At 31.9% G+C, this 22,945-nt stretch overlaps 1 protein-coding gene across 1 annotated transcript; it reads right to left on the bottom strand.

Annotated features, from left to right (window-relative positions):
• Nucleotides 1–8,070: 8,070 nt before the first annotated feature.
• LOC134683681 (kin of IRRE-like protein 2) lies at nucleotides 8,071–22,214 on the bottom strand. The gene is made up of 8 exons (XM_063542992.1): nucleotides 22,117–22,214; nucleotides 20,068–20,361; nucleotides 17,221–17,502; nucleotides 16,480–16,785; nucleotides 10,942–11,256; nucleotides 9,907–10,254; nucleotides 9,404–9,514; nucleotides 8,071–8,075 (listed from the first exon to the last, which is right to left on the bottom strand). Exons 1-8 carry the CDS (start codon nucleotides 22,160–22,162, stop codon nucleotides 8,071–8,073), a joined length of 1,707 nt encoding a protein of 568 aa, XP_063399062.1. The 5' UTR covers nucleotides 22,163–22,214.
• Nucleotides 22,215–22,945: the final 731 nt, after the last annotated feature.

Here is a 22,945-nt window from a genome sequence, read left to right as displayed (position 1 = left end):
ATATATATATATAATATCTAACTAGGTTACTTTCATCATTTAAGCTTGTTCAATTTATGTCAAGGTTATATATTGATTTGCCTGACACAACTTGATTTGGTCTCAAGTTTTATTGCCAAGACTGCAATGACGGTCTTCAAACAATGGGAATTGTAATGTATGGACAAGTGCAGGCATCGGTTAAACAGCTCCATTGTTGTCCGCATGACAAAGCATGGCTGTTACATTCGATATCCTTACATAAAAGCTAAACACGAGTGTCTTGCAGAAGATAGGGTGTATTTAACAAAGAGAAGAACATTTTTTTCTGAACTTAATACAGGGAGCCCTATAAACAATAATTTCTAGTAAGACGGGTAGCATTACTTTTCCAGACGACTATTCCATGCTTTGAATTTTTATAGTTAACTCGTTGTCAGTAACAAATGCCTATATATGATCTTAGTCAACAGTTAAACGAAACAACGGCGTTATTGGGCTGTTTTATGAATAATCCAAATATTTGCTTGTTAATTTACAATTTATACCATATAATGGCATATTCATTATCAGAAAATTATTTTAATCAAATTTTGCATGAAATGGCACAGCTATGCGCAGCTCCCCCCAATTTTATTGGCGGTTGACGGTTCTGTGAAAATTTTAACTGTAGGCTAAAATTGTCGCAGCACCGCCAATTTGGCAGATTTCGCTGCGCTTAGATAACATATTTGCAGTTTACAGACTTATTGTAATCGTATGATAGCATTAGCCTCTGATTTCCAGGGTTAATAGCTTATCTTGAACTTCCCCTTTTCATATATGGTCTGCGACCTCAAACATATTCGGCGATCATCATATAACATTTTCAAAGACACATATGCATTTTCATCAGTTAATTTTAGTTCATAGATCTACATGTATCACACATTGCATTTTATATAATAGTACATATATCATATCACAAATTGCATTACATATATTAGTACATATAGCATATCTGTTAATAAATGCTGTGGCCATTTCCTGCCAATAACAATCTTGTTATTTTTATGAGCATCTAAGATAAATAGCAATTATACTATGGTTTCGCTTCTGAGTTTTAAACTAAAAAAGGCTGAAAGATTTCAGATTCGACAACGTTCATTTTTACACGAACATCATTCTAAAAACATGCACAGTTCACCTATATGCGAACAAATGGTTCATTCGACATAGGTATTGTCATATTGGCATTTTTATTTAAGGAGCTTCTATAATCCTATTGCAATGGCTGTAGTCATGATAAGAAAAGATGGCCGCTATGCAAATTAGCAAATTACCAAAAATTTTGCCATATTACACTTTTTGGTTCTACGAAGATATAACTTTAGCATTCTATTCGCACATTCTAATGCGGTACTTCCAAGAGGTTCAAAAATCTATGGTGGTAGGCATGGTGCCTAGTGTTAAGCTTAGAAAAGAACCAATTGATCCTTCTATATTCAAGAGTCAGTTATTAAAATCCATCAGCCTCAAGGGACAATGCCTATTATAGTTTGTCTATACAAAGTTATAATTAGCAAATAACCCAAATTTTGCCATATGAAATACGTTTTCGTTTTACTTATTACGCTTTTTGGTTCTACGAAGATATAATTTTAGCATTCTATTCGACGTGGCATAATAAGTAAAATATCTGAATTATGACGTACTAATATTGTCATAAAAATACGGCCTAGCTACTAGTGAAAATTTATTTCTGAGCGGCAAGGTTTATGTATGTGACATTTTTTTCTGTGAGACTTTGTCAAGATTTATGAAACAGAACTTTAATGGAACACGTTGTTCCAGTATTTACGAAACATAAAGTTATAACTTGAGACGTTGTCCAAGTTCCAATGGAGTAGGTTCAGTGAGACCCCTTTTTGGCCCCAAAATAAAGCTATATTTAGGAAAGTAAAATGCTTCTGCCACATAAATATGAGCTGTTTTTGACAATACAATGCACACATATCGCGTTCTGGCATCATAAAGTCATGCTAAATTACTGAAATCTTCAAAATTTTAGCATTTTGGTTAATTTTAAGACGGTTTCCATCTAAAATGAAAGTGGCTGCATTCGTGTTCATTCCTAATATTGAAATGTAAGTTGTATTTGATGATAATACTAAAAATATATAAAGGTGGAGAATGAACACGGATGTGGCCACTTTCATTTTTAACAAAAAAAACATCTGAAAAGTGACAGTTTTGGCATTTTTGATATTTTTTTAAGCTTGAATTAGTTTCACATAAACTGATCGATTCAATTGAAATAGACACTCCAGTGTTTAAAAAGTGTCCAAACACGTAAGTTAGATGAACCTAACGAAATTTTAGGCCAAAATAGGCCCTTACCGGACCTACTCCTTTATTAAAATGACCATTTAATTAATATTTATATTAATTGTATAGTTAAATGACATAAACGTTACACTATTTATGTTTTTTTTTTCTCTGCTTACAGGTACAGCATATGAGTAAAATCTTAATTTCGATTTTTTCGATAGTTTGTTTTGTGATAATATACAAAAGGTAAAAACTAGGACATACTCTCAAAATATTATGAAACATAAAACAAAAAGCAGGGTTATCATTGGCAGTGCATTACCAACTAAACGGAAGTTGACTTCCATTTAAGACCCTAAACAAAAAGAAGAAAAAAAGTATGATGTGGTGGATTCAGCTAGGACCCCTTGACAATAATAATTTTCGTTCACACAGAAGAAACGTGTTTGGAAGTTTAGAGTCCAGAAATTCTTCGGCAGGAAGCGAACAGCACGACACACGACGTCAGTTCTATTTCTAAGATAAACAAAAATTTAAGAAACGTTTCGAGAAAACAATTACATCTAACCAATGGATACTGAATGTTGTTGAGGAATATAAGATAAATAAAAGCACAGAAAATAAGCTTGTAAAATTGTATCAACATCTTGTGTCACCTTTTGTCTTGTATCTCTGATGATTAAAAAGAAATCAAGGTTTATAGCTTGGCTTAAAAGAATAAATAAAAAGAAAGGTGAATAATATGGGAAAGGCTACTTTTTGAACGACGTTATCATAAGCATCTACGGAATAGACCAGTTTATAAGGGATAATTGCTACAATAAAGTGATATCACAATTATATTACAATAATACAAGATATAAAATGATTGTTTCTAAAATAAGTAAATGGAAATACCACAGTTTACATTATCACACATAGTTGGGACAATATTTAGATACTTTGTTTACGATTCTCTTTAACTTTGTGGATAATAAAAAAAAACTTGACTAGAAATGTTTTACTAATGTTAAAATTTTGTATGACGTTACAAGAATAAAGCAATACGATCCGTTGTAGTAATTTCAAGCCAACTGATTTTTTTAAGTTGATGTACTTTATAATGTTTGTAGCTCACAAAGTCTATAAACACATAATCATTTTTCATGCATTTTAACTACGCTTACTTTAACGCAATATAGTCAAGATATGTTTTTATTTTTATTTCACAATATATGGTCAAGTATGACAAAGAGAGGATTTGCGATTTCGACAAGGCATCTAGGCAAGTACAGGGCCACGTTAGACATGTACCTGTCTAAAAGTCAAAAGCCTGTAATTCAGTGATTGTCGTTTGTTGATGATTCAATATATTTGTTTTGGGTTATTATCTTGAACACAATCTAGACCTGTCTTTTCTCGTTTGACATAGCCATTTCTTCGTCGTTTATAGTTGACTATTCGAAATGAGCTTTGTATATTGTTGAAACCTATTAGTTTACAAACAGTTGTAAATTTCTGTGTTATTTTGTTTTTTGTGAAAAGTTGTCTCGTTTGCAATCACGCCACATCTTTTATCTTAATATCCGTATTTTTATTTTCTTTTGTTATTATTGCTCATTCTGTTTATCAGAAAAGTAGGTATACTATGCGTGTCCTTTTTTTTTAAGATGAATATATCCACATCATTGGTCTAAGTTGTATAACATGTATATGAACGCGGAGATGACACCAAGAGGAAAAACAAAATACGATTGGACTGAGATAATGACACAAGGGAATAACTTGAAAAAGGCACAATAAACCTCAACACAAACGGCAAAACGACAAACAATAATAAACCTCATAACAAAAATAGGAACAAAAAATGTTTACAAACAGACACTCAGTGATGTGCAGAAGCCACAATGAATAGAATTCAAAAATGTGATGAATGTTGACAGTGTTAACATTACACTTATGTTAAAAGTAACGTTATTCAAACTTAAAAAAAATACGATTCTTCAAAATTTGTTATGAGTGTGTTGAATATCTCAAATTCAGCTTGCATGCATATCATGCATATGTTTTGAAGAATTCTATAAAGTCTGTCAAATTACATCTGATCGACTAGACAGAATTTTGCTTTCGATATCATGCATTTTAATTTCGGTGAAGATTGTTGATCCTTTTCATTTTGACGATATTTACTAAAACAATTATGTAAATATAAGACCCTGTAAGCACGATATTGTTTGGAAAAGAACGATTTTTTATGAAGATTGCGATCGATTTTTCTAAAATTCAAAGCGTTATATGTATATAAATAAATTTGCGCATGATCAGGTTGATATATTCTTCCCGGCCGACACTCGGCTAACTGAGAGATAGTTCGGTTAATCTATATTAAGTATGCGGCTATATCGGCGGTGGGTCTGTTAATAGGGTTGGTTAATGTTAATCAGGTATTATCGAGAAAATCATTACTTTTTGAATATATGTTTATCATAAAAAATATTTTTGTCTAACAAAACAATTCAATGTACTGAATCCAGTGGTGTAATTATTATTTTTCTAGCTATGATGTACGATCAATAAAAATAAAAGAATGTATTACTCGATTTATTTCACTTGACTGGGCGGATTTTAACCGGTTCGCTCATAATAAACCAGTCCATCTATAGATAGGTGTATTAGGATAAACTCATCAATGAAGTGTCCAGTAATTCTTTTGTAAATTCCTTTGATGACACTGATAGGTGATTAGAAATCAGTAATAATTATAACGGCAATCATCCTTATCACACACATCTTCAAATAGACTGTCCTTATGCAAATTAAAACCTAGCTCCGCCCGATCAGTTGAAATAACATTGGTAAAAGAGAAAAGTAACATAAACATTTAAAGAATACAGAAATATTCACACAATCCGGACCTTCATGGTATATACGAGAATCTGGATGGAGACGCAGAATATAGAATAATGGATAAGGACAGTAGAGAGTGATACATTGCTAGAAAAATAATAATTGTTTAAGAATACAGACTTGAAACACCCCTGGGTGTTGAAACACAATGGATTGCGAAGCCCTCATATTGGTGACAAATGCTAGACGTTTACATGCGGACAACTGCAGTTCTCCTCTGCACTTATGCAGAAAGGAACTAATCGGAAAAAATGAATTAAAATTTAAGATAACCAAATGTAGCTGCATTTGCTCCTTTCCATCTACTTCTTTAGAATGATTTGTAAACAACATATGATTAAGTAATAGAAGAAGAACAAAACAATTGGGTGATGCTGACAAATAAGGGTTTAACGTCCAGTGACAAGTATCATGTGCATATGAGAAAGACAACACGTTATATATGTTCCATGTGTTGTATAAGAAAGACACGTTCAGTCGGATTCGAGAAAGTGCTACTTTAAACAGACACAACAATTAAGTCAGATTGAAAGGGTTATAATAGATTCATACCTATTCCAGCGGCCAATATATCACACTATATTGAAGTGACACACCCTTCAATTAAATGCAAAGAAAGTAAAAAAAACCAATGCTCTTACTAACAGGATACTGTTGCACAGTATTGTCATTTTTTTTTACTTAAGAACATCTAATTCTTAACTTTTTCAATGGGAAAATATAAAAGTAGCAACACTATTGTTGTGGCCAAATAACTTAACTGACACAATTTCAATTCTCCAACTCATTAACAGACTTTAGTCCCATAATTTTCACTAAAACATGGTACTATTCACGTTACATTCACAATTATGAAATATTTACTATTGTCAATCTATTTTTTAGAATCAAAGTGTCATTTTGTGTTCTCGAAATGCAATCTAAAATTGTTTGTTTCGCCTTTTATTTAAAACATTCTTATGCTTTTAAGCATAAATACTGCATACTTGCATGACGCCTTTTAGTTATACTGAACACTGCACATAGTAAGAAATGTTTTAACAGGTGAAAAATGTTCTATGATAGACATCATTTTGTCAGACACTTTTTTTATGTGGTTCTCATAATATGCCAAAAATCTGTTTCTGTTGTATAGTTTAACATTAAATTGTGAGTTTTACTCTTAACAGACGTATTATCAACCCGATTAACAGACTCATCGCCAATACAGCCGCATACTCAATATAGATTAACTGACCAGTCTCTCGGTTAGCCGAGTGTCGGCCGTGTTCTTATAAATAAAGGCAACAGTAGTATACCGGTGTTCAAAACTCATAAATCCATGGACAAAAAACAAAATCGGGGTAACAAACTAAAACCGAGAGAAACGCATTAAATATAAGAGAAGAACAACGACATAACACCGAAACGTAACGTAGTTTACTCATTCAATTGTCCTACCGTTATAATGAATCAACTCATATGTTAATTCATATTTTTTGTTCATATGCATTCCTAAATAATTTTTCATTTCGACAACTTTTAAACATAGACACGATTATTTTTTAGAAAAACATCGCACATATAATACCTAAATATATAGATTTTTCATTTCACAAGAGTTCAAACTGGAAAAATCGGAACAAAATGGTTAAATAAAAAAAACCTACACTGTTATACGCGCGTATGTTAATTTCTTAAGATGTACTTTATTCTTACACGAATGAGTCGTTATGTTACTGTACTGAAGTCCATACCGCATAAGCAGCCATAAAAGGCTCCAAATAACAATGTTAAACAATTCAAACGAGAAAACTTACTGCTTATTTATATATAAAAAGAATTAACGAAAAACAAATATGTAACACATGAACAAACGACCACTGAATAACAGGCTTTTGACTAGGGGCAGGCCCATAAATACATAATGCTGCGGGATTAAAGATGTTAGTAGGATCCCAACCTTCCACCTAACTTAATATGCTTATACATGTTAAACATTAAACGATGTTGTTTCGTAATGCAGATGCATGCACTAATTGCCATTGAACAAAGTATGAAGTGGTATTGCATGTATTCTATTTATTATCATATTATAAATATGATATTACCCTAGTCATTTTCGGGGCAGTTGTGGATTGCTGGTAAGTTTGAGCAAAGGCTCCGTCTTGAAATCCGTAATATGACCAATATTTGTTTACTTTTTACAAATTGTGACTCTGACGGAGAGACTTATTATTAGCATACTACCACATCTTCGTATATAATAGTCTTTTCCGCAAAGTAAACTGACGAACCATCTAAGTTTCGTTTGATTATGAGTTGAAGAACGTTGAATAATAGTGAACTCATTGAGTAGATCTTTTTTTTTTATGTTTGTTGGGATCTTATGTTCAGTCTTTACACGCGCATTTCTACTTTCATAAATACTCCATAAAAATTGAGAATGGAAATGGGTAATGTGTCAAAGAGACAACAACCCGACCAAAAAAAAAAAACAACAACAGCAGAAGGTCACCAAGAGGTCTTCATTGTAGCGAGAAATTCACGCACCCGGAGGCGTCCTTCGACTGGCCCCTTAACAAATATATACTAGCTCAGTGATAATCAACGCCATTCTTATTTCCAGTAGATATCATTTTTGTGAAACATCAAACATTATATTTTCTGAAGAAAATGACAAAAATCGCTTTCGAAAATTTAATGTTATATTCATTAACATAGTAGATAAGAGCTATAACAAATGCTTTCATTTACAGCAAAATAACAAAAAAGTACGTTGATGGGATGGATGACTTCTAAAAAGTAGCAAAGTTCTATACAAAAAAAATAACACTATAATTTATTGTTTAACAACTTCAAATTCGTTTGTTTGTCCTTTTTTCTCATTGGTCTATTTGAGTGGGAAATCAATTGTTATTCTGAAAATAAACAGAACAAATTTATGAAATTCAATACATTTAAACTATAATTTTTGCCAGTATTTTTTTATTCAATTTCAAATAATAGACTTAAATATAATTAGGACCAAACTGAGAATAAAGACAGACAAACTACCCGTAACCCCTTTATTTTAAATCATTAAATCCTAACTGTTGGTATTCCGATATTTCAAAGTCGTCATAAAGCGATTGAAGAAAACAAATATGGGTACCAAACCTTATACGAAGGAATCATTTCATATTAAGTGGATAGCAACGAAACAATAGACACTTAATAGCAAACAAAAACTAAAAAAAACCAACACCGCCAACATACGTAAAACGGACTATAGAATAACAACTGCTATATTCCTGACTTAGTACAGGACATTTAAGAAAGAAAATGGTAGGTTGAACCAGGTTTAATGGCTAGTCAAATATCCAACTTATATGATAATGTCATTTAAATACAGGGGAAAAACACAAGATCACTAAGCACAAATAAATGTAATTGTAAATTATCGTCAGCTACAAATGTAACAAGAACACATCACATCACAACACATTAAAGGAACCAAGATGCAAGCATTTTACAATTAGTAGTCCAACTAATTGATATGAGCAAGACGGTCTTCAAATTTCTTTTTTTATGGTACGTACCGACATTATAATTATTTGCACTAGCAATACACAATACTTTTTCTATGGAAAATGGATATCAATTCCATTATACTGACAAAAATACAAACATCTTTTTTTTTCTTCTAATATGTTATAGACCTGCATATGGTGAGCACCCAACGGGATCATCTAAAAATAATCTCCTGATTTTTTGTAAAAACAACCGCTTTCATGTCAATATTTATATTGTAATTGCTTGTGGGTAGTGTTTCAAATCAGAAATATGTGTGCACATATGCAATTATACAGTTTTACCATATAATCTTTATCATATGTTATGATATTTAAAACAAAAACTATTTTAACCTTGCTGACTCAAATATGTGTTTAGATCGCTCAAATATGGAAAACCTTAAAAGGGAATATTTTTACCACATATTTGTCTTGAAATACACATAAGGCTTAATTCAGCATTAGTAAAACTTACTCTACATGTTAATTTTATAAATAACACGATCTGCTTTTTAAACATTGATCTTACGATTTATATCAGAAGAAAACACTTGTTTTAATACAGATTTATATTAATTATTGAGTGTAATATATACCAAAACGAATTGGTCTTGATTTAAAATTTACATTGAACAAATAACTTTTTTTATTTATGTTGCTATTTTTTTTAAATTAATATTTACAGTGAAACTTACTTCTCTTATTGTAGATGCATAATGCAGCAGTTACTACTATCACAAGCCCTACAATTGTTATCAAAACAATTCCAGCAGTCTTCCATTCACCATCACGCATGTTCTCAAGTTCTACAAATTCAGATAGAGGTTATAAATCAAGACTTTTTCGGCTTGATCGATTAATTTCATACACAATATGAAAACCCCAAAAAGGCACTTTCAAATTTTATTTTAATGAAATTGTACACGAGTCATCACTAGTTTCGCAGATAAAATTTACTTCTTATGATATAACATGTATAGATGGTGTAAGTATGCTTTCTTTAACAGTATGATTTTCAAGTTATAGGAGAAACAACCGTCATATGTGAGTGTGCATTCGTATAAGGAATGTGAAACTAAGTTGAAGCTTTTACAGTAAATAAGCAAAAAAGTCCAAGAAAAAGCCACCACATCATTATTGAACTTTATATCATTCAAATTTTGCTATCTAGACTTTTCTGTTGAATTCAAATATTTACCTGTTGTCTGAACAAGCTCTACAGTTACAGATATGTTGCCGTATCTATTATGCACTTCACAGTTATATTTGGAGAAATCAATCACTTCGAGGTTTCTTATAAACAAAGAGATAATGTATCCATCAACATGAATTAACTGTCCATGGAATGAGTCCTCTATAATTGCAGGTGTAATTACTTTTGTGTATTTCTTCGAACTATTTATCAATATATCCCCTACATCATCGATCTTAAACCAAAAAATATGTGTTGGTGCCGGTTTACTAACGAATTTAACAATCAAAATTGTGTCATCTCCTAGTCTACCTTTGTTTGAATGTACATTTTCAGATGCGGCTGCTGGATTGCCTGCGAAGGAAAACATATACAATAAAACACATCTTTCAATGTTATATTCTTGCAGCAATGGTACGATTAAGAGTCAAAGGAATATCCATAAAACCAAACGGTATTGATACACACGTCCTTAAATAAAGCAAATATAAAATAAAAATACAAAGTATAATAATAAAAAAAAAAAAAATGTTCGAATTTAGATTCATGCATAGAAAAAATGAAATCAATTATTAAAATGTGGAGGATCAGAAACCTTTCCTTGATTGGTAAAATCGTAATTCCTAAATCACTTGCAATATCGAAGCTTGTTTATGTCATTTCTACACATGTACCAAGATCTTATGTACTTAAAATACAAAGGGACATTAATAACTTTGTATGGAAAAGTAATACTCCGAAAGGTAAATCGGAAGTTATTCAAAAGTCTCCTAGAGAGGGGGGACTGAAAGCACCAGATTTTGAAGTACAACTGTTAGCCTTTCGTATTATGTGGGTAAAAGATTTTTGTCAGAACATGACTCTAAATTGAAACATGTTTCAAAAACATTCTTCCCCCTTTTGATTTAGAGTATGTACTTATGAGCAGATGTGAATTTGAGTTTTTAAATCTAAAAGCACCTCTTTTTTATATAGAAGTGTTATCTGCTTAGAAACGTTTCAATGGTATGTTAAAAAAAATTATCAACAAAGAAAACTTGCCTTCACTGATAAAAGAAGCAAATCCATTTTGCAGTTTATTACCATATCTGTCTGCGATATCATTTTGTGCTCGACATATATAGATCCCACTGTCCTGATACCGTTCGAACGAATTGGTTACCGGTAGGATAACTTCGCTTGCTCCTGTGTCTGTTTTTCTGCCTTTTAACCGTCGAATGAATTGATTGTGCATAGAGAAATGTTCCCATTCATCATATTCATACACAGCGGGATTTCCATTTGGTTTGCAGGTAAATTTTCGTATCTCTTCATCTTCTGTTGTGTTCATGTATGTTATTTGAATTGACGGGTGATCTGTAAAAAAAAGTTTTGTTTAATGCTGTTACAGTCACGGTATTATTATGCGTTTATTTTTTTACATTGGCCAGCCAGAGGTTTAGGGGGAGGTTTTAGATCTCATAAAAATTGTTTGTTGTTCAAATAAGTTAAACTCCTCGAGGTATTTTGGTTCGTATACATACTTTGCTTTAAAAAATGCTTTGGGCATCCCTGAGGAGGATAAATGTAAAAGATCACTTCGGACGAATGAGATTGTTAACGTGTTGTTTTCAATTTGTTCTGCAAGAGCCTATTTAGTTGCTTTTCTTAGTGCCAAGCCCGACTATAATCATTTAAGATTTAGATAATGCAGATATTTATATTCGTTCGACTTAATTACCATATATATTAATTTTTCTTTCATATTCGTGCATTTTTATTTTCCGTTATTGTGAATTTGTTGCCAATGTTCGCTAATCGATTTGTGTCTATTGAACAGCATTATATTACTATTGCCTATAATGACAAATTTTATATCAATTTCATTTCACATATATAGACAATAACTGTTTAGTGTCTCTAAATATCAGTTGTACTTGTACGAGGCTAGTAAACAAGGTGTATGCGACCTTTAGCGAGCAATTACACATGTTTCGTTCCGGGTACAAATACATCTGATATTTAAAGACACTAAACATATATTGTCTTTATCCTGCAATTAATTCTGTATATAATTTTTGTTTTGAAAGACACATAAACACATGTTTTGCATTTATTTTCGATTTGAAATCCCTTGAAGCCCGTGTAGTAATCATACACAGTAATCACTCATTCAGCTAAACGAGTTCGCAAAAAAAAAAGAATCTTAAATGGTCAACAATAATACATCGCTCAAGGTGAATAACCATCAATTTTAACATAACAACCAATTTCAACAGTAAAAATAAATAATAAAACATTGTCCATATTGAAACAGGAGTGTACGAGTTGTCCTACGCCTCAGACTCGACATTTACTATGCATGCTGAAATTGAAATGGTTGTTTTTGTTACAGAATCATACATATTCATGTTTTAAATCGATAGTTGTCTTCTACACCCTAAAGAAATGTTTGAAAACAAACAGAACGTATAAAAGTAATCGTTAATTCGCAATTAATACGTCATTGGAATGCGACTGCAATACACATTCTGAGTTCAGGCAGGTGTCATACAATACTCCGGAATACTCATAGCTGGAAGTGGGCGGAGCTTTTAAGCGATATTTGTATAGTATACATATACAGCATAGCGATATATGTAGGGCTGTATCTGTATAGTAGAACACCCAATTGTATGATAAATGATAATTTTATTTAAAACCTATCAAAGATTGAACTTCTATGAGGGAAAATAATGACCTCACATAGATTATTACGTTTCGCCCTGAAGCATATTTCATTGAAACATGGTATCGCCCCAATTCTGAAGGAAAATAACTCAATATAGGTATATGAATAGTAATAAATTGTTAATATGTAGCAAGAGTTCAGTTAGACAACTTTTACCTGGAACAACATTTTTTTTATTAGGAGTAGAGAAGTAAAAGAGGATCAAAGAGTACAATAAGTATATCAAACTCATTAATAAAAAAACACATCGACAACACCATGGATAAAAGGGTAAATGACAAACGGACATACAATAGTCAACAAGCCATAACATAGAAAAAGCTTTTGCAACACCAGCCCCACCAAAAACGTGGAGGGATCTCATTTGCCACGGAAGAGTAAACAGATCCAGCTCCAACCGTGGCATTCATCATATTGTTCATTTTAGAACAAACCTGGCAAAAAGTATAATTTGGTAGTTTATATTCGCGAAAAGGTAACGGGATTGTAGTTTTGTCATAAAAGACACAGCCGATATCATCTGTGACACGGATATTCCTTAAAGGTCAACCAACTCGTGATGGTGTGCGTAAAATTTACGAAGGTATGATTTCAGCTTTACAATTTGGTTTGCTGGCGCCGCTGAAATGTTTGCTACAAAGAAATAGAAAGTTCATAATTGAGACGCTTTAATCCTCTCTTTTATCGTATAGTTATGACCCTCATGGTCAATTTCAACATCGAAGTAGAAATAGCAGGCAGACTTAATTGTATCAGTAATATGAGAGAGGGGCGAAAGATACCAATTGGGACAATCAATCGCATAGATACACAATAACACACAATGTCATAGCTAAAACAAAGACAAACAGAAAAAAAATAGTACACAAGACAAAACATAGAAAACTATGTACTAAGCAACACGAACCCCATCCAAAATCTCAGGTGTATTTTTCATCTCTAGTTCGATGGGAGAGATGTGTTCAACATAGTCACCAAATTAAGAATTATTTAGTAGGATAACCTCATTTACTCATATATATATAGCGGAAAAGTAAAGTTAAAAGGGTACTGCTTTCTTCTTTTTTTTCTTCCTACGAAGTTCCTGTGTGATATCAGCCTCATAACATGGAGGATTTAGTTGGCAAGAAGAGGGACTACGTTTGTTACTATGGACATGCAGCAAATAAACTTTTTTAGTTATAAAAAAAAGATACATTTATTGTTTAGACTACGAGTGCAGAAGTGAAAATATCGTCATTCTAGTTACTAAATACAGTATGCACTACATATTGTGTCAACCGGTTAATTGAATACAAAATACGATCGAGAGTACTTGCAGTTCCTGAAAGCTAGTTAAAAGCCAAAAGGAATTAGCAATAAAATCAAGTTAATCACATTACATAACACAATAGACATGATTTGAGCAATGCCAAAGTCAAAATATTGACAGGTAGTTGGATCTTTCAGATGTAACCATAATAAATTAACTCATCATAGATACCAGGACTAAATTTTGTACATACGCCAGACGCGCGTTTCGTCTACAAAAGACTCATCAGTGACGCTCAAATCCAAAAAAAGTAAAAAAGGCCAAACAAAGTACGAAATTGAAGAGCATTAAGGGTCAAAATTCCTAAAGATTTGCCAAATACAGATAAGGTAATATATGCCTGAGGTAGAAAAGCCTGAGTATTTAAAAAAATTCTATATTTGTAAACAGTTAATTTATAAATGTAACCATAAAATACACATGTACCATGTTTTATATAAATCAATCTCTAAAAAATACCTTATGTCGGGTTTGATATCAATAAAATTATCATTTATGACACTTTAACTGCTAGCTACAACATTGGGTTATATCAAACATTATTGTTTTCCTCCATTAAATAATGCTTGTATCATATCACGTATAATTCTCATCCGTTTGATGTGTATAAGTTTGTGATTCTGCCGTTTGAAAACATACTTGCATTTATTCATGGTCCTATTGATTTATATCTATGTAAAAGTTTTTTTAATTTGAAGCAGGCACAGTTTTTTTTTATGTAAACAAAATTACAATCATTGCATGTCATAGCAACATTTTATTGTATCTTGTTCTGACAAATTCAACACTACTTTGATTGCACACAAGAAAGGACTGTTTCCCGGAATTTTGGTTATACCAAACCAGGTAATTCAAATCTCTTTTAAGATTTGATGCAGGTTTTTTTTTAAATTGTTAATCATAAGTCAAAAATATTTCACAATAGTCATCTGTCATTAAGCCTACATTGGACACCAAACACTACCTCAATATTCTATATGTTTTGAAAGTTACACTTATGCGTACAATCATTGGGAGGGAAACAGGAATGGTAAACTATTTTGTGTTACATGTGTACTACTTTCTCGTATGTGATCTGTGACCAGGCCCGAATTAGCTATATCACATCTTTAACAGAACCAATCTTGCTATATTGACTTCATCATTACTTTATTTAATTTCATTTTCCATTTCGAGCAATAAAATAATAATTATTATTGCTCGAAATGGATAATGAAATTAAATAAATTATTTTACCAATTTAAAGCTCAAAGGAGTAGGTTCGGTAAGACCATTTTTTGGCCCCTAAATATAACAGTTTTACAAAATTGTTTAAATTTAAACGTTTAGTCATTTATTGGACAGTAATATGCTCCTGCTACATAAATATGGGCTGTTTTTGACGATATAATGCAAATATATTGGGTACTAGCACCACTAAGTCATGCTACATTACCTAAATTTTCATAATTCTAGCATTATAGTTAAATTTTAGACTGTTTTCGTGTAAAACGAAAGTGGCCGCATTCGTGTTCATCCTTAATATTGAAAAGTAAGCTGTATTTTATGATAATACAAAACATATGCAAAGGTTGAGGATGAACACGGATGCGGCCACTTTCATTTTTGACAAAAAACATCCGAAAAGTGACATTTTTCGGCATATTTGGTAGATTTTTCATATTTCAGCTTGAATCTGTACGTTTTTTATGACTATATAAGTTAAAATATTTCACATAAACTAATTGATTCAAATAAAATAGACACTAAAGTGTTAAAAAGTTGTCAAAATCTTTCGTCAGATGAACCTGAAATTTGAGGCCAAAATCGGCCCTTACCGGACCTACACCTTTGACTAGTAGAAACATGGGTTATTCATAAAAAAAAATGCACATGATTATTTCCGATCGCGAATATTCCTTTTTTTATTTTCAGTTCCATTGTTCTAAAAATTATGTTTGATTTGGAAAGTAATTTGCTGACCAATAGTAATGTTTCAACGAGAGACTGTTCATTTAATAAGAAAAACGTGTTAGTCTAAACTTGAGCTATACTTGCGAAAACCTCCACCCTTTTCCGTTGTTAACCATACTTCAGTGGTACAGCATATATTATTGAAAGCAATTTATATATCTTAAAGGTGGGTAACTTGCTTAACTGGCTTAAAATTGCATGTTTACGTAAGAGTGAAATTTTGAAATTCTTATATGAGTATATACCGATTGCCTAGACTGTAAAAGGTTTCCACGAAAAACCAATAACACCTGAAAAATCAAATCATTGTTTGACTAAGAGCTAATTGTACCCTCTTTTTAAATTTGATGCAATTGTTTTTAATATTCAACATCAAAATCGAAAATGTTCCACAATAATAGCCAGTAAGTCAGTTTACCAATTACTCTCATGCGTAGGAACTATTTTGTGTTAGATGTGGTATCATGTGTACTAATCTCTATGATATGTTTTCTTGCCAGGCCCGAATTATACGCCTTTATTAATTGTGTCATTTGTGTTTAAGGAAATCGTGTTCGTCGAGAATAGCTTTTCTGTATTCTCTAGGATTATTGGTAAAACTTACAATAAATTTCAAGCATTCGAGATTGACTGATTCCCTTTGTATCTGCTAAATTAAAACTTCGACATGACAGTTCCTTTCTATTTTGCAACCTATTGAATTCAACGCTTAATATAGAGGTAATTATGTATGTCTCCGTCGGTTTATTAATCTCACTTTGATCTTCTGAACTATTAGATATTACATTTCCATCTATTGACCATTCAGATGATGCTTGCGGTCTGCTGCCTAGAGATATGCACGAAATATTCACAGGTTTCGCTTCAAACAAAGTTGGCAACTCCATCATTGTAAGTTGAGTTGGTGGAACTAAAAATAACGAAAATATATAAGTTGATATGCAAAACATCACCAATTCATTCATTTATTTATTTTTATTTTGAGGCGTTTGAGATTTCTTTTTATTTTCAAGCGTTTGAAATCATAAATCATACAATTATATTAGAAATATACATTCAATTGATAATTATTCTAAATCAAAGTTATTCGAAAATTTCCCACAGATTTACAATATATAACTGATTTTATAAGCACTTATATTACATGTTATATCAACAGGGAATAATTAAAGAATGGAGCTGAGGTTTTTTTTCGCTCTTTTTTTTTTATATTATCTATTCTTTCGTTTATCTTACTTATATATAATCGCTTATTCATTTTATCTTATTCTATCTTCTGTTGATAAACGTACGACAGAAAAAGGTAACCAGTGGTAAGGATAATTGGTAAATATTCTTTACTTACGATTAAGATAGAACATGGCATGAATCTCTAACGGGTGATTTAATTCTGAATGGTTAGCAGTGCAGGTCACATTTGTGAAGTCATCTGTTCTTGTTAGGTTTATAGCGTATACAAGCGTTCTTGTTTTTGAGTTTGATAACAAAGTTTCATTCAACATTAGCGATAGTTCTGGAGGAGGAAATCCACCATCCGCTTTGCATGTGACATTGAACATTTTGTTTGCGTCAGCTGTAATTACATTTTCATCGGATGAGCTTGGAAATAAAATACTGGATGGCGCAACTGTATTAAAAAAAAAGATTTTTTATGATTAATATTAATATTCAAATACTATTTCTACAGTATGTTATTGTTGAATGAAGATTCAAAATGTAACAAAAAATAAATCTAATCGCGCAATTATAACGCTATTATCTGCCTTTATTTTCAACACTTTCCTTCAAAATAAAACAAGGTCTTCCTAAACAGATTACTATTTGCTGTTTGATATTGCATAGCATATAGTTTTTGCAGATAAATATCGAAGGAAATCGAAGAAAATTTGTTTAGGGTCTTTTAATTTATTCTAATGACAAAAAAAGTTTAGTATAATTTTGGTTTGTTTCAGTTCAACAAGCATTCTTCCAATCTCAACTTTTGTTCAAGGATAATTGTGACCCGCCATGACATTTGCAGGCTTATGGAGGTAGAACGTTATTGTTAGAAAAATTATAAACATGATAAATATCGAGATTCAATGAAATACGTGTGTGTGAAGAAAAGATAAACACTTTCGTTGGCTTCTTTTTTGGGGACGCCGAACTATACATCATATATAAGTTTTGAAGAAGTTTTACTTTATCGTGTGAAGTGAAAAATATTTGAATCTACATTTTAAATTGATACAAAAATAACAAATTTCTGCTTTATAGATTTCCTTTCATAAATGAAGTCTGAAATATATCCATAATAAATGCACCGTATCAAATGCATATAAGAGAACACCTACTTATAAACTGTTACGCGTCGCTTACTATGTATAGAGACATGCATAATAAATCTAAATTAAAAAAAAGGAATTCTTAAAGCTTACTTTGATAAATTTTTAACTAACTTCATTTCAACAAGTTTAAATTAAATGTTCTAAAATAGAGCTACAAACAAACAAATACTGCTCTGCTCTAAAGTGTTTCTTTCATAAATGAAGTCTGAAATATATCCATAATAAATGCACCGTATCAAATTAATATATAAGAACACCTACTTATAAACTGTTACGCGTCGCTCACTATGTATAGAGACATGCATAATAAATCTAAATTAAAAAAAAGGAATTCTTAAAGCTTACTTTGACAAATTTCAAACTAACTTCATTTCAACAAGTTTAAATTACATGTTCTAAAATAGAGCTAAGAATTGTAAGCATTGCAGTAAATTTAAGTCTTTGAAATTTTATTCAAATACGCTATTCAACATCACTAAAAGCCGATAAATACAATAATTTTGTGTTTTATAAATTAGTGGCTTCAATAAATAAAAGTCGTCATAGAACAGTCTCATTTTCATACCGGTATTCGAAATGACTCGTTTCATTGCTATTACAACAAATATGTCATAATAACGTGACAGAGAGTTTTGTTTCGGAATATTTTAGATAAATATACAAAAATCAAATTTTAGACAATGTACCCAACTAAGCCTGGAAATGGCTAGTCACATATAGTTAACGGCGATTTTCTCACAATGACGTTTTACCTCCATAAGCCTGGATATGTCGTGGCTGGTCACATATGTGCATTTTTTTCTGCAATACATTATAGCTTTTACAAATTAGTAACATTAACTGTATGTTTCATTATTTACATCTGTTTTATTAAGATGAAATATGTTCAGTGAATAATTCAAACAGTGAGAACCATAGCGTTTTAACGCAAACATTTGCATTAGTTCATATTTTATTTTTGCGTTGTACAAAGGAAAAGTTTGCACTATGTCGCAAAGGTTTCTGTTATTTAGCAAATGTGCATTATAAGGGAAATGTTTTGCATTTTTTTGCCTTTTAACGGAAATATTGGAAGAGATACTGAAAAACACATTATATGGCATTAATATACGTCCGTAATATCCTCATCTTGTTTGTGATGTTTTATTTGCTGATAAGGTACCAGCTGTAACAGTTATTCCACTTGAAATGTAAATGTACATGATTATGTTAATGTCACAAAATATGTGTATTTCAGTTTGTTATAACTACATTAGATGTATGTTTCATTATAATACTTTATTATGATTGGCTTACTTCACATCACGTGATATTTCCTACGCAATTGCATCACTCCGGCATAATTCGACATGCCACAAATCTAGACCATGTATCTTGGTGTTTATACAGATGTGCGGAAAAAATTGTTTTATGAACTACTATTAATACTTTTTTCTAAAACGTCAATCTCTCTACCTACATGTGGCATGTGGCACCCTTTTGTTTTTCATCAACACATTTCTGAATTAACCATAATATTTTTGTTTCTTTTCTATCTTTTTTTTTATCTAACTAAGTATTTGGAAATAATTGAGGATTGAATAAACAATTGTTGCTCTTTATGTGTCCTGTTAGTATAAATCATTTGTATAAACGCTATAGATAGGAAATAAGTAAACTGTATGAAGAATTAGTATGGCGTTCATTATCACTGAACTAGTATATATTTGTTTAGGGGCCAGCTGAAGGACGCCTCCGGGTGCGGGAATTTCTCGCTACATTGAAGACCTGTTGGTGACCTTCTGTTGTTGTTTTTTATTTGGTCGGGTTGTTGTCTCTTTGACACATTCCCCATTTCCATTCTCAATTTTATGTATCATACTCACCTATAAGATATAGATTATAATTGATAGTCCCATTATCACTAATGCACTTGTAGTTTCCCTCGTCATCTTTATGTATGTCACGTATACCTAAATTGAATCCATTATCGTTTATAATTCGCAGCCTCTGTCTCAGGGAGATAGGCAGACCTTGAAGAATACTTGTTCCAGTACTGTACTGATGGTCACCAATTCCATACCACCTTACAGAACTATCAGCCCATTCACACGGGAGGACTGCTTCAGATCTAATTTTAGCGTAGACATTTATAGCAGCAGCAAGCTCTTCAACAAGTCCTATCAACATATTGAAATTGACTTTAAAGACACAGCAACATTGATAAATTTTGAATAGTGTTGAAATACGCAAGCATAACGTATTAACTGAGTAATGTTAACACAACTGATACTGTCGAGTCCATCACTAAAGTAGTACTAGAAGCTCTCAATAGCCTGTGTCGCTCACCTGTATTTACTGATGCTTTGGAAATCATTTAAAACAAGGTTAAATGCCATGTTTGATTTTATTCCATTCAGTGGTTCTCTAACAGAAGTCATTTGTATGCATTTCCCATAGGGTCCTATGTTAAACTAACTCCCCCGCTGGCGGCCATCTTGGATAATGGATCGGCTACAAAGTAACAACACTTGGTCAGCACCACATTAGGAACATTTATGCCATGTTTGATTTCATTCCATTCAGTGGTTCTCTAAAAGAAATCATTTGTATGCATTTCCCATAGGGTCCTATGTTAAACTAAGTCTCCCGCTGGCGACCATCTTGTATGATGGATCGGCTACAAAGTAACAATACTTGGTCAGCACCTCATAAGTAACATTTATGCCATGTTTGATTTCATTCCATTCAGTGGTTCTCTAAAAGAAGTCATTTGTATGCATTTCCCATATGGTCCTATGTTAAACTAAGTCCCCCGCTGGCGGCCATCTTGGATGATGGATCGGCTATAAAGTAATAACACTTGGTCAACACCTCATAAGGAACATTCATGCCATGTTTGGTTTCATTCCATTCAGTGGTTCTCTAGGAGAAGTTCAAAATGTAAAAAGTTAACGACGACGACGACGGACGACGACGGACGACGACGGACGACGGACGCCAAGTGGTGAGAAAAGCTCACTTGGCCCTTCAGGCCAGGTGAGCTAAAAAGGAAATGACAAAGAGTGACATACTGATAAATTCACGGAAATTGATAGGTCATTAATCAAACCTCTGTGGGTTTATTTGTTGGGACATTACCATTGTCATACTCAAGTTGTTTTTGATAATTTATGCAACATTTATTATATTGATCCAGCGTTTAATGATATAAATATGATACAAAACAGTTTGGAATGATAAGTTAATTAGTCATGTCTGTGGAATGTCGAGCTTGACTTTTCAGAGTAATGGTTAAATTGGCGGATAAAATATTTAATAATATAATGAAATAAAATACACGTCAAGAAATACATTACTTTTCTTACGTCTTTTACGTCTCTTTGAATAAGATTGTTTGAAAGCGTTCGCGTGGTGACCGTGTATATTTCATATTAGGTTAGTTGGGAGGCGGAGTTTGTTTTCATACACGGTTAGTAGTGATGTTACTTCCCTTTATAAAATCAAAAGGGTACTGAAAAAACTCTTAAAGGTTTCAACAGATAGAGAAATTGTTGATTAAGATTTAAATGAATTCATAAAACACATTTAAACCAAACAAATTATTATTGTTGGCAACTGCTTGTGTAGGATCAATGGAAGACGTTTCTTAATGCTAACAGCACTTAAAGAAATGCTCGTTTTGATAGGTCACTAGTCTACATTTTACACGTTAAGATAGTCATAAAGATAAATTTGTTACATACATTTGTAGTGTGCTAGTGATTCAATATTGTATATTAAGGACATTGAAGATATATACTCATGAATAACAAAAATATTATAAAGCGTTTCAAAACATTATTTGCAAACAGACACAGGTATTTGCTGATATAACATAATATCATGAACATGATGAATATATCAAACAGAAAAACAAATATATAAGAACAAACCTGATGATAAAGACACTATAAAAAGAGAACCAATAACAATTTTCATCGTTGATTAAAAGGTGCTGTTTAGCGCTCTCTTTCTACTTATATCCAGATTTTGGTGGAAAACCTGTTCTATATAAATAACTTCGTTTCGGATTAATGTTTTTTTTCAATGATCAGTACACAGGTATTCCCCTTAATTTTACTTTGTGTATGACATTTAAAATCTATATAATAACATTTCAATAGGATGTATTATGACTGTCCACATTTTTATCTTTTGCGTCGTTACTTTGTTCATCTTTACAAAGAACTATTCTAAGTTGAAAATGAATTTAATACCGATAATATGTTTTTCTAGTATCGAGTATATATTTAAAACAATAATTTGCATACCGATTAGGCATCAGATAACGGATCTAAAGTGAGCTCAAATGTTTAATTGGCGTGTTTCTCATCCCTCGAGCGTTTGATTTCATTAGTGATATAACAAAAGGTACATACATTGAAGATTCAAATCGGCATTTAAAAGCTCTGAAAAGCAAGCATGTTAACAGTAATGGCTTCTCCTTTTCATGGTTTAAAATCATATTTAGGAATATGTATTTGCGATACTTGAGATTGTATATCCACAGCAAAAATGTTACTAATATTTCATACAGACTAATATGGTGTTAACAGTCATTTATATAAACTGCTGTAATACTACATAAATCTTAGCGCGTTGACAAACAAAGCCGTATGCTAATTTGAATCAAGTGGCGTTGGTTTTAAAAAAAAAAATATTTGTTGACAAATGATATAAATGTTTGATGTCAGAAAATATAACATCACAATTTGTATTCAA

The sequence above is a fragment of the Mytilus trossulus genome, chromosome 9 (genome assembly GCF_036588685.1).
Source record: "Mytilus trossulus isolate FHL-02 chromosome 9, PNRI_Mtr1.1.1.hap1, whole genome shotgun sequence".
In the NCBI taxonomy this organism is placed as follows: Eukaryota; Metazoa; Mollusca; class Bivalvia; order Mytilida; family Mytilidae; genus Mytilus; species Mytilus trossulus.
The sequence above is the reverse complement of the archived record's forward strand: the minus strand, read 5'-3'. Positions and strand labels throughout refer to the sequence as shown.

What these genes read in the sequence shown, in the direction of transcription:
- LOC134683681 (XM_063542992.1), bottom strand. Translation starts at nt 22,162, where the DNA reads ATGAAAATTGTTATTGGTTCTCTTTTTATAGTGTCTTTATCATCAG. An exon ending in TATAGTGTCTTTATCATCAG is followed by an intron (nt 20,362 to 22,116) that starts GTTTGTTCTTAT and finishes ATATGTTGATAG; the next exon opens with GACTTGTTGAAGAGCTTGCT. An exon ending in TTATAATCTATATCTTATAG is followed by an intron (nt 17,503 to 20,067) that starts GTGAGTATGATA and finishes TTTTTAATACAG; the next exon opens with TTGCGCCATCCAGTATTTTA.